The 12,594-nt window shown below is 39.5% G+C and overlaps 1 protein-coding gene across 1 annotated transcript in view; it reads right to left on the reverse strand.

The window, feature by feature from the left end:
- Positions 1-12,594, reverse strand: part of DIAPH1 (diaphanous related formin 1) — a 97,619-nt gene that overhangs the window by 52,369 nt on the left and 32,656 nt on the right. Inside the window, exons 2-13 of the mRNA XM_072826252.1 lie at positions 11,752-11,778; positions 10,630-10,785; positions 7,926-8,027; positions 7,445-7,575; positions 7,164-7,250; positions 6,028-6,091; positions 4,699-4,838; positions 3,354-3,462; positions 1,901-2,011; positions 1,609-1,727; positions 855-971; positions 138-253 (exon numbers count right to left, since the gene is read on the reverse strand). Of these exons, the coding sequence (XP_072682353.1) occupies positions 138-253; positions 855-971; positions 1,609-1,727; positions 1,901-2,011; positions 3,354-3,462; positions 4,699-4,838; positions 6,028-6,091; positions 7,164-7,250; positions 7,445-7,575; positions 7,926-8,027; positions 10,630-10,785; positions 11,752-11,778 (1,279 nt within the window). The remainder of the gene's footprint in view (positions 1-137; positions 254-854; positions 972-1,608; positions 1,728-1,900; positions 2,012-3,353; positions 3,463-4,698; positions 4,839-6,027; positions 6,092-7,163; positions 7,251-7,444; positions 7,576-7,925; positions 8,028-10,629; positions 10,786-11,751; positions 11,779-12,594) is intronic.

Consider the following 12,594-nt stretch of genomic DNA (forward strand, 5'->3'; position numbering starts at 1 on the left):
TTGGTTAACACCTAAAGATAAAAACAGAAATACCTGGAAACTAGAAAGATATCTTCTCTAAAAATTTCACTGGAAGATAAAAAAAAAATGGAAGGTAGAGTATGGTTTTAAGGAGCCAGACAGAAGAATATACTTACCAATCAACCCCTCAATATCAATCTGGAGGTGTCGGCACTTGAAGTCAGGATCAGCCCCATTCTTATGCAAAACTATCTGAGAAATACATTCTTCAATCAACCTATAGTACTGAGGTCTATGGAAGGAAGAGAACAAGGTTATTAGAGGAAAACCAAAATATAATTTTCAGAAGCATTCAGGATTAGGAAAAGTTGACTGCTTTCATAACAGAGGGACCTGAGAAGTGTTCCCTAAAAGACCTTCTCATAAAACTAACAGAAGTCTGCTGCCATGCTAGGAAACTCCCACTTCTACAACAGCTATTCCATCTACTTCAGATAATCAAAACTTGTTGCCATCTACCATCTGGTGCCAATCATTTCCCATCTAAAAGTCAGACTTGATCCTTTCTGTGATAGCTAGCTGCTGAATCTCTAGTGCTAGGCAACCTGAAAGAACCTTATATGGTACCTCCCTTGATTATCATCTTTACTCCACCTTACCTCCCCTCTTCAAAAAACGAAGGACATTTTACCTTATACATTCTGATCACTTCCATAAGGATGCCATTCAGTCAGATTAAAAGGACAACTGCTCCTTTTATATGTGACTAAAAATAAACTGTAATCCTTGTCTTTGTCCCTTTTTTCCCCTTTAGAGACAGTCTTTGAATTTAAGGATTTTGCTCTCTCTACTTAGGTTCAAATTCAATACTTCTCACAAGTATACCATCTTACCTGGCCTCATAGTCATTTCGGACCAAGAGCAAGTGCTGCAGGATGGACAGGAAGTGTGGCTCTGCCTTTGAATCTTTCACTGTGTTTAAGAGAATCTGGAAGACATCACTGAAGTCAGTGGAAAAGAGGAAGAGGCTAAGGAAAGCATATTTTTTAGAAACCATGTTTAATAGGTGGATTGCCCTACTCTTGGCAAAAGTCACAAAATGCCACTTCTAACAGTCATTTCTCTTATAAACATTACCCAAAATTTTTAGTTCCATAAACTTCCTCAGGCCAAAGGACTGGTGAGTTGGGTGTACTATACATGGAGATAAGAGGATTGCCAGTACTTGGCTTGAAGATAAAGCAGTAGGCAGAAAAGAAAACTGCCTACAAGTCACTTGTGTCAAATAGCAATATGCAGCCAAACTACTCCCTCTGTCAGTCTCAGGGACACTGAGAAGAAAGCAAATTACAAGCCCACTCCCCGACTTGTACATGTTCTCCAAAGGCTAGCTCTATACTTTAGTAAGCTAAGATCTCATGTTCTAGGAGGTTCATGCTCATTTTGATAGTTACTTCCATGCTGAGGAATACTCAGATCACTTTCCTCAATTCTCTGCTTCAAGTTGAGGTAAATAAAGCCGACTGCAATCAAAAGACATCTGCCTTACCTACTGAGAAGATACACAGGCTGATGCCCTGTTCTGAGTCCTCAGGGATCTACACTGAATGTCTCATATGTCTTGAACCCAGTCCATAAAAAGGATATTCCATCTCCATTCGAATGTCATCTAGCCGTCCCTTTAGGTCATAGGAATCTTCTTCTCCTTGTTCATCAAACACATTTAGTTGCACTCTCATATCATCATTTTCAATTTCTCGAAGGTCCTGTCAATGACAAAAGTACAAGTCAGGGAACCCAGAAGTGTCCTATGCTGGCTAGAAACCCAAGCCTTTCAGCCTGGTTCTTAAATTGAAAGCTGAAGTTACACCAGAAATGACAGGACTATCAGAGCAAGCAGGACACAGTGTGGCTGTCCTAACAAAGAGCTGAATCTCACCTGCAACACCTGATGCAGCCCCAGGCGCATCAGTTCACTTCGAATGTGAACTCGGAAGTCAAGTTCTTCTGCTGGTGTGATGAGAGCATTGATCAGCTGTAGGCAGCCCACCTAAAGTGAGAAAATTCAGCAGTATGTCATTGTAGATTCCTAGAGATCCAGATTCCATTTTCTTTACGTGCGTACTGATTGTAATGTAATGTAGAAGATGTAGTACAGGGGCAGCCTGGGTGGCCCAGTGGTTTAGTGCCACCTTCAGCCCAGGGGCTGATTCTGGAGATCCGGGATTGAGTCCCACGTCGGGCTCCCTGCACGGAGCCTGCTTCTCCCTCTGCCTATGTCTCTGCATCTCTCTATCTCTCTGTGTCTCTGTGTCTCTCATGAATAAATAAATAAATAAAATATTAAAAAAAAAAAAAGAAGATGTATTACAAAACTACAAGAACTTTCTGCTAGAGCAGTAAGACCTCATTTGAACCCAGGTCTGGAGAGCTTAGAGGTCTAAATGATTCCAAGGATTTGATGGTATACTTTGTTCTTGGCCTTGGCTTTCCTAGCATATAAATACATAGCATGCCCTTTCCCCCATCTCAAAATAAGGAAAGCTGCTTTTTCTTTGCCTTCTTGGAGAGAAGGATAATCATCTTCCCTTCAGAACAAATCCTGAAATATATACAGGCAAAATTTGTTTCATTGTGCGCTTCACTTTATTGCACTGCTCTATGTAGTGCATTTTTCCTACTAACTGAAGGTCTGTGGCAACCCCATGTCAAGCAAATTTATCAGTGCTGATTTTCCCTTTTTTTAAGATTTTATTTATTTATTCATGAGAGATTGAGAGAGAGAGAGACAGAGAGAGAAAGAAAGGCAGAGACACAGGCAGAGGGAGAAGCAGGCTCCATGCAGGGAGCCTGACGTGGGACTGGATGCCGGGTCTCCAGGATCAGACCCTGGGCTGAAGGTGGCACTAAACTGCTGAGCGACCCAGGCTGCCCCTAGTGCTGATTTTCCAATAGCACTTGCTTACTTCTTGTTTCTGTGTCATATTTTGGTAATTCTCAGAGTATTTAAAACTTTTTCATTATTTTATTTGTTATGGTAATCTGTAATCAGTGATTATGACTTGCTGAAAGCCTGTATGATAGTTACATTTTTAAGCAAAGTAATTAAGGTAGGTAGAGTGTTGTTGTAGACATAATACTACAGCACACATGACTACAGTATAGAGTAAACATAACTTTACATGCATGAAACTGGGAAACCAAAGAATTCATTTAACTCACTTTACTAAGATATTTGTTTTATTGTAGTGTTCTGGAAGCAAACCTGCAGTATCTTCAAGGTATGCCTATAGCTGGGAACTATTCCATGTGTTCTATTAAAAAGTCAAACGAACCTAAGTCCTTCCATCTTGAATTTTATTCTTGGGCCCAGTTTCAGAGGATATACTTGCCTTGAGTGCAATGGAGGTCCCACTTTTTAATCCATCCAACAATGGCTGGAAACGTTCCACCTCATCCATCTCAGCTCTTTCTGTCATCGCTGTCAAAACTCTCTCATTCCTGCCCAGGAGAAAGGAAAGGGAGAGAAATGTCCAGGTGCTCTGACACAGACAGGCACAACCAATAGATTATACAGAGGCACAGATCAGTTAGGAAATAGAACATTATCAAACATCAGACTTCCAACATTATTCTCCTCATCACCTAGGGTAGGGACCAGAATCTACTGAAAACTAAGGACAATCTCCTCAGAAAAATGTATTCCCTAAAACCCTATTCCTAGACTCCTATCTATGGATACCAAATTAAGACACTCATTCTATGGAGCATAAACTGTTTAAGTTTTGGAGGGGTAGTTAATATTACCAGTTTTAAATGCACATAACATTTGGCTTACTTCTAGAAACTTATTCAACATAAATGCATGAATGTGAAAGGAACATATGTACAAACATCATCTGTAATAGTAAAACAACTTATCACCTAAAGCAGGGGCCAGAATCTGCTAAGAAAAAAAAAAAATGTCTACCTAAAAAGTCTAACAATGAGGAAACTTAAATTATGGGATATACATACTATGGAATCCTAAACAGCCACTAAAGATAAGGTAGATCTCTAGGTACCAAAACAGAAAAATGTTCAACACCAATTGCTAAATTAAAAAATTAAAAAAAAAAAAAGGGTGAGAGGAAACAAATGATATGATTCAGTTTTTACTAAACCAAACTGCTCCACAACAATAAAAATCTATCCTATGCATGTGATTTGTTTTATAGGTATAAGCCATCTTCCCTTAGTTCTAAGATACCATCTTCAGGAGTGGCAGAAAATATCTTAGAAGCCAGAAATACAATTTGCCTGTACTAGTAAAAAAATCTATGAGACTATACCAAGCCATTAACACTGGTTACCTCTGCAGAAACAGGCTTTACAGAAGGGATGAGGCTGTTAAATTTTATTTTATATGTTTCTATATTGTTTGAGTTAAAAAAATAAAGTTGTATTACTTCTGAATTTAAGAAAAGCAAAGTAAAAGCAACCCCAGTTCTAGGTAACATAGACGTTAATGGAGCTCTAGGAGATGCCCTACAGATTACCCCTCTGATAACCAGAAGTACACTAAGGACAGCACTAAACACCTCATGGTCCTTCTTAAACATTACGATTCACAGTGTTCATGCCTTGGTCTTACCTAGTATTCAAGACAAAGTGGATACCCAAGCAACTCAATTTTCCTCTAGACTAGGGAAGATGATAAAAAAGAGAATGTAGAAGAGCTATAACCCAGTCACATACATGTCCTCCGGCTGCGGTAAGATACAAAGAGCAGAAAGCAGCTTAGCTGCATCAATCATCATGTTGGGAACAGCAGGATCCATGGCTCTGACCAGCAGCAGGATTCCTTCTTCTGCTTCCAGCATGGTCTTAATTCCAAACTGGTAGGACAAGAACAGAGAAGGGAGGCTTAATGATGACAGCATCTAAACTTAGGAACTGTTAGGGGCTGAATGGAGTTCCCCTCTAAATTCTTATGTTGAAGTCCTAACCCCCAATACCTTAGAATATTACCTCATTTGGAAATAGGGTCATTGGTAGATTCAATTGCTTAAGTTACAACAAGGTCTTACTAGAGTAGGATGGACCCTTAATCCAATACGACTGTTGTCCCTATAACATGGAAACGTGTTGACACAGAACATGCACACAAGAATACCTTGTGAACATGAAGGCAGACATTGGGATGAGGTATCAAAAAGCCATGGAATGCCAGAGATTGCAAACAAGCTACCAGAAGCCAAGAGAAAGGCATGGACCATAGTCTCCCTCACAGCCCTTGGAAGGACTCAATCCTAACAACACCCTGATCTTAGATTTAGGGCCTCCAAGAACTATGAGACAATAAATTTCTGTTGTTGAATACACAATGTGTAGTACTTTGTTATAGCAGCCACAGCAAACTAATACAGAGGCAGACCTCTTCCACAGCTAAATAGATAAGAGCATAGATACAACACAATTTTACATTTGATACAACACAATTATAGGTCTTTAAGAATAAAAATCTTTGTTTCTTTTATTTCTTTTAAATGTCCCCTCACATCCAATGAAATAAGTTAACTGTAACAAAATTAAACAATGAGGAAGATAGATCTGCATTCTGGAACAAACAACTGTGAGAGCCTTGAGTTCAAATAAGAAAAGAAAGAAAGGAAGAAAGAAAGCATGCAAGAAAGCAAGAAAGGAAGCCAGGAAGAAAGAAAGGAGTGAAGAAGGAAGGTTGGTAGGTTGATTCTAAGTAGGAACAGTATGGAAAACAAACAAATAAGCAGAGAATAAAATAAACCTTCCAAAATCAATAAATACAGATCAGGAAATTCACAAGCATTAGCAAAACAAAGTATAAAAAAAAGGAAGGACAGTGAGCCTATGTTCTGAAACAGACATCAGAACTGGGAAAAATGGTCCATAGAGACATACCTATGTGGCAATCAAAAAGTCCTAATACTAAAAGGGAAAGCTAGAAGTCTTAAAGCTCATAACCCCAGGCCCTTTTGGAGTTTTCCAATAGAGAAGAAAAAATAGGGTTCATGATGCAGGTTGGAATGAGAATGGGAAAAGTCTCACCTTATTATTCATAAACGCTTTCAAGCAACGGATGATCTCATGCTTGTTACGGCTGTCGTAGCTTCTGTTTGTAGAAGACATAATCAGTGAGTTCCCTTTATTGTATACACCTCTCCCATTTGACTTTTCTGTTTTACAACACAGGTCTTTAGAACATCCCCAACTAGTAGCTGAGTAAATTCTAGCACACAGCAATTTGTCTTGAAGCACTGGCAAAAACAGGTGGTTGAAGAGGGATTGCCACCATCAGATCTTTGGTTAATCTTCTCGTAATCACAGAATTTAGTACAACATTAAAATCTTCTGTTTAATTCCCTAGATTTCTTTCTAAGTGCTAAATCTAATCAGGATAACATCCTATCCATTATTGCTTGTTTCACTACGTCAAAGGTTTTAAGCCTGTTCATTCAGGAAGTATAGGCCTTGTGTTTTGTTTTGGAAAGATCTCAAGAAACAGAGAAGTCACTGTGGGTCAGGCTGACTTCAATGTAGCCTAAGATAGTCCAAGATATCCTGAGAACTATTCCAACCCTAAAGACTGTCAGAAAGGGATGCCTGGGTGGCTCAGTGGTTGAGAGTCTGCCTTTGGCTCAGGGTGTGATCCTAGGGTCCTGGGATCAAGTCCTGCATCGGGCTTCCTATAGGGAGCCTGCTTCTCCCTCTGCCTATGTCTCTGTCTCTCTGTGTCTCTCATGAATAAATAAAATCTTAAGAAAGAAAGAAAGAAAGAAAGAAAGAAAAGAAAGAAAAGAAAGAAAGAAAGAACAAAAGAAAGAAAAGAAAAGAAAGAAAAGAAAGAAAGAAAAGAAAGAGAAGAAAGAAAGTTAGTCCCCAAGAACAGGTCCCAGGGGAGCTCTGAATGAACTCCGAGCCCACTTCCACATCGGGTAAGAACCTTTGCTGCAAGACCCACAGTGTTATGTGGTCCACAGCCTGTGCTATGCACTGTGTTCCTCTTCTCTTTCCTGTGTCTATAATCATCAGTCATCCTCTAGTTGCTCAAAGATAAACCCTGTTCTCAACTAAAAGCATATTCTGGTCCACAACTTCTCATTTTAGTGCCACTTTCTCCCTTAGAGCAGTCAAGTCCCCCACTACCCTTCACCGGGAAGATGTCAAAAGTTCAAAGTCCTCACCCAGCACTTTCCTCTTTCTCATCATGGAGTCGTTTAAGGATGTCCAATAAAGAGGCCAGGCCCTCAGCACCAAATGTTTGCACCCAGCTGTAAGGAATTGAAAGAGACAATGCAATATCAAATCAAATCAATCAGCAATTATTCACCCAAACAAATTCTACCCTGACAGTCTTTCCTCCCAATCGAGAACTCTCATATGCCCTGACTCCTCTGATCTTCAATCCTCATCAGTAAACCTTAACCTTGGGTTCTTACTCTTGTTACCACCTCAGAATCCTTACCTGACGGGGTTGTTGTTGAGGGAGACACGAAGGGACTCCAGGCAGGTGAGCAGAGGCATATCCCGCAAGCCTGACCTCAACTCCTGAATGTACATCATGGCAGACCTAGAGCTCTCCTTCTGGCTCATGCCCTAGATGGGAGCATATGAAGAAATTAGTCAACACTGGACCCAGTCATAAACTGGACTAGCATTAGTCATTACCTTCTGAATATCAAGGAAGACACACATCATACATACCACCAAACTCTATGGAACTGAGAATTTTCCATCCCATTCCCCATATGCACTTCATGAAGACTAAATCAGGCAAAAAGTATGTCAATGACGCTAACTCGAATGAGAGTAAAACATGAGTAGGCTTGTGTGACAGAATAAAGTAAGAGTGATGAAGGCATAAAATGTTTTATAAAATTGGTAAAACAAACAGGTCCAAGATAAGGGCAGTCTCCCATGTCATGGGTACCTGCCCCAGGACTCACAGCCTTAGAGGTGTGCAAGTATTGGGACACCATCTCCCTCTTGATGATAATGTCCTTCTCCCTCAAAGGCTGCTGTTTCTCCTCGTTCAGATTCATATCCAGCTAGTAGACAAAAAAAAGAAAAAAGAAAAAACAAAATTGTATCAAAGTCCTTATAAGTTTTCAGTGTTTAATATTTAGTATACTCAGTAAAGAGTTAAACACATCAAATGCTTACTGAATAAGTAAGTGTTCCTGATCCCTTGAGATTTAATCTATTACATATTGCAGATAATGAAAATTCCTCAGGGATAAATGTTAATGGTTAACATTTTAGCATAAATTCTTACAGACACTTTTATACATTTAATGTTTTTCTTAAATATTAAGATGATAGATGAAAAATTTATTTTTTATTATTGAAAGAAAAGCACATAGAATGTTTTTTGTACTTGGGATGGTCTCTTTTTTTTTTAAGATTTTTATTTATTTTTTTCATGAGACACAGAGAGAGAGAGAGGCAGAGACACAGGCAGAGGGAGGAGTAGGCTCCTCGCAAGGAGACTGATGCGGGACTCTATCCCGGGACCAGGATCACGCCTTGTACAAAAGGCAGACGTTCAACCGCTGAGCCACCCAAACATCCTGTACTTGGGATGATCTTAGAAATCTCTTCTGGATGATGCTGGAGTCCTCAGATCGCATCCTACATCAGGCTCCCTGCATTGAGCCTGCTTCTCCCTCTGCCTGTCCCTGCCTCCCTCTCTCTCTGTGTTTCTCATGAATAAATAAATAAAATCTTAAAAAAAAAAAAAAAGATGAAAAACTCTGATGAAATAAAACTTAAAAAGAACATTAGTACAAGAGACCTTATCTGGAATTGTGATTTGAATGAACAGTTTTTTAAAAATGACCCAACTGAAAAAAAAAAAAAAAAAAAAAAAAAAAGACCCAACTGGTGAAATCTGAATGCTGGCCATGATAGGCAATTCTATTAAAGAATTACTGGTTCAAAAAAAAAAAAAACTTATAATGTTCATTGTATGTTCATCTTTGCATTTTGTCAAGTTTTTAGTATATTAAAATAGTTATAATTTCAAAAAATAAAAATAAAAAATAAAGAATTACTGGGGGATCCCTGGGTGGCGCAGTGGTTTGGCGCCTGCCTTTGGCCCAGGGCGTGATCCTGGAGACCCGGGATCAAATCCCACATCGGGCTCCCAGTGCATGGAGCTTGCTTCTCCCTCTGCCCGTGTCTCTGCCCCTCTCTCTCTCTCTGTGTGTGACTATCATAAATTTAAAAAAATAAATAAAAAATAATAAAGAATTACTGGTTTTCAAGAATTAAAGATTTCTGGCTTCTTTAGAAAAATAAAAATACCTGACACTATTGGGCTAGCACTTCCAACTGGAGTGCTACAAAAGCTATTGGCACTGAATCACAGTTGGCCTTCCTAACAGAAAGGCCCAAAGTTCTTCTGCATTTGGCCACAGTCTCCTCTTCTTTTCATCTGCTATCTGGCCTTATTCCTGCCGCCTCCCTGGCCCTAAAGACACATACATTTGCAATCCAAGTCCAAGGGATGGTCTTAGTTCTTACAGTACTTGGACTGAGAGAAAAACTGAAAGCTGTAGTGAAAAAAAAAATAATAATAGTACTGGCTTAGTGTTTACTACATACCAGGTCCAGCGTTAAGAATTCTTATCCCAAAAAAAAAAAAAAAAAAAGAATTCTTATCCCAGGGCAGCCTGGGTGGCTCAGCGGTTTAGCGCCACCTTTAGCCCAGGGCGTGATCCTGGGGACCCGGGATGGAGTCCCATGTCAGGCTTCCTGAATGGAGCCTGTTTCTCCCTCTGTGTCTCTGCCTCTCTGTGTGTGTGTGTGTGTGTGTATTTACTCTCATGAGTAAATAAAATCTAAAAAAAAAAAAAAAATCCCATGCTTTTAATTAAGTTAGGCCTGCTGCTAGTCTCTGTTTGCATCTGAAACTATTCAGGCAACATACAGGTCTTATGAAGCTTTGGAACCATGTACTCCAAACTTTACAAGACTTAGCACTACAGCACATTCACTGAGGGCCCTGCTCACTCAATGTCCCTCACTGAGGACAGGAAAGCCACAATGAGTACTTCATTACTCAACTGACTTTGGCCACAATCTTCAAAGATCTTCTAGGAATTATAGCATCAGAATTTTCTTTTCAGATTTACCACTAAATAAAAGTGCCTTTCCATTCCTCAGTCTCTTTTTGCATAAAATTCATGGCTAATGCTCTAAAACTTTATCTACCCTGGCTAACCCAAAGGTGGTCTCCACACTACCACATGAGTTGGTCCACTCACTTTATGTCTTTGTAACTAACATACTGCTGTGCAGAAGGACATTAACAAAGTGGTCACTGATCAGGTATTTCCAAGCCTAACTCATCGATTGCTTTGGAAGGTTCTGAGAACCAATATCACCATTTCGAGTTACAGAAAGTCAAAGTTATGACAAATGGCAAGTATCACAGTGAAGGAAATTTGCTAGAAATTTGCTATGGACAGGTGGGTGTATATTTAGCCACTTTGTTAATAGGATTATTAAGTTCTCTGTTAAGCCTGAAATTCTTCATAATTAAGAGCCAATTAAGGGGGATCATGCCCAAAAGAGTGCCCACCACGCCCACAAATGCATTTTCAGAAAAAAAAAAAAAAAGGAATATTTTGAGGTGGGGAAACTTACCAGCATCTGTTCAAAGAGTACTAGAACTTGCTCATCTGGAACGTCTTGCAATGACTGTGCTGTGGGGTCATCCCCATATGATGCAGAGGAATTTCTATGAGCAGAATTGGGCTTTTCCTTCTCCTTCTTAATTCTCATGCTGGTAAATCTCTCCAGCTGAGAAAGAGAAAAAAGTATTAGCAGCGATCCATTTTCATTTGCACAACAAACCACACATGAAGTAGCCAATTTTCGAACTTCTTATTTGTGCATGGTTCCTCTGGTTTGTGGGCACTTCAAGTCTTCTGACATAAAAACAAGAAATCTCTCATCCAATTTAGTACACTGACTCTGTACTCTCATCTTCATCCAAAGATAAGAGGACTAAAGTATTAGGATTTGAAACCTCTCTACAAAGAGAAAACTTTGTTCTTGAGCTCTCCTGCCATTTCTAAGTCTTCCAGCAATACAGAACTGAAAACACCTCATGTATAGAATTATCTGAATAAAATGCCATTTCTTTCCCTCAGAGGATCCCTCCCTTCCAGAGGTTGAGTATGACCATAGAATTTAGTAGATGTAAGTTATGCAGAATAAACAAATGCCTTAAAACCAGGAACCATTACTTTTTCTTTCTTCTGATACTCTAAAACCCATTATGCAGGCAGCAAAAGTTCAATATACAGTCTTCAAAATCCCTTCTGCAAAGAATACAGTGTACTTCAGAGGTATATATGCCACCACCTCTGTGCTAACCAAAGATTCATGAACCATTCCCCAAACCTCAAGTACAGATGCTCAAAACAAAGAGCCACCAATAAGCTGCAGCTTGTTAGCTCCACCTGTTTGAAAATGACAGTATCTTCAAGCACTGTGGGACTTTAAGTGATAGAAGTAGTATTCAGACTGCAAGTCAGTTATGAGTTTAAAGAACATGCCTACCCTTGGAAGCCAATGATATCCCAGGGGAATGCATGCAATGGGCCAAACACAGAGCAAAGAGTTAGGAAAAAGCTTTGGGAGGTTCTGAGAATAGAACCAATATCACCATTTCGAGTTACAGAAAGTCAAAGTTATGACAAATAGTAAGTATCACAATGAAGGAAATTTGCTAGAACATGCACATACTTAAAATTTCCTTACCTCATCTGCCATGAGCCGCTTCAGAGTCTAGGACACAGGAAAAAAGGAGGGAGAAGGAAGAAAAGATAGATCAGTGAAATTCCAGGGAACCTCCCAAACACCTGATGGGTTGGGGGGAAAAAAGAGTAAGTTGAAAGGATCTAAGCTACTTTCTACAAGCTAGAAGATTTCAGCAAACTATTCCTTAGCACATTCTCTTGTGTAAGGGGCATGAAGGAGTTTTAAGGTCACTAACATATGACTCTTTAGTGGGCAAAACAAGTAGAGAACTGCAAAGACTCTAAATCTGATGACCAATATGCCTATGAAACATGTTCAACTTCATTAGTAAATAAGGAAATGCTAACTAAAACCACAATGAGATATCGCTTCACACTCTCAGGACTGGCAAACATTTTCAGGTCTCTCTGGTTGTAGATCAGCAGGAACTCTCATACGCTATCAGTGGTAATGTAAAGTGCAATGGCCACTTTGGAAAATAGCATGACGTTATCTAATAAAGTTAAATACATATATATACACAACTCAACACATTAATTTCTATAAATCTACCCTGCAGAAACTTGCATGTATGTACCAGGATGTATACATAACAAGAATGTTTGCAGCAATACTCTAATATCTAAAACAGAAAACAATCCAAAGAGTCATCAAGAATAGAATAGATAACCTGGTACCATACAATGGGTAACAATTAATTACACAGAGAAATTAAATGGACTTACAGCTACTCCAAGAGCATTAAAACTAAATTGTTATTTCAGGGCAGCCCAGGTGGCTCAGTGGTTTAGCACTGACTTCCGCCCAGGGTGTGATCCTGGAGACCCAGGATCGAGTCCCACG

Source organism: Canis lupus, chromosome 5 (genome assembly GCF_048164855.1).
Source record: "Canis lupus baileyi chromosome 5, mCanLup2.hap1, whole genome shotgun sequence".
In the NCBI taxonomy this organism is placed as follows: domain Eukaryota; kingdom Metazoa; phylum Chordata; class Mammalia; order Carnivora; family Canidae; genus Canis; species Canis lupus.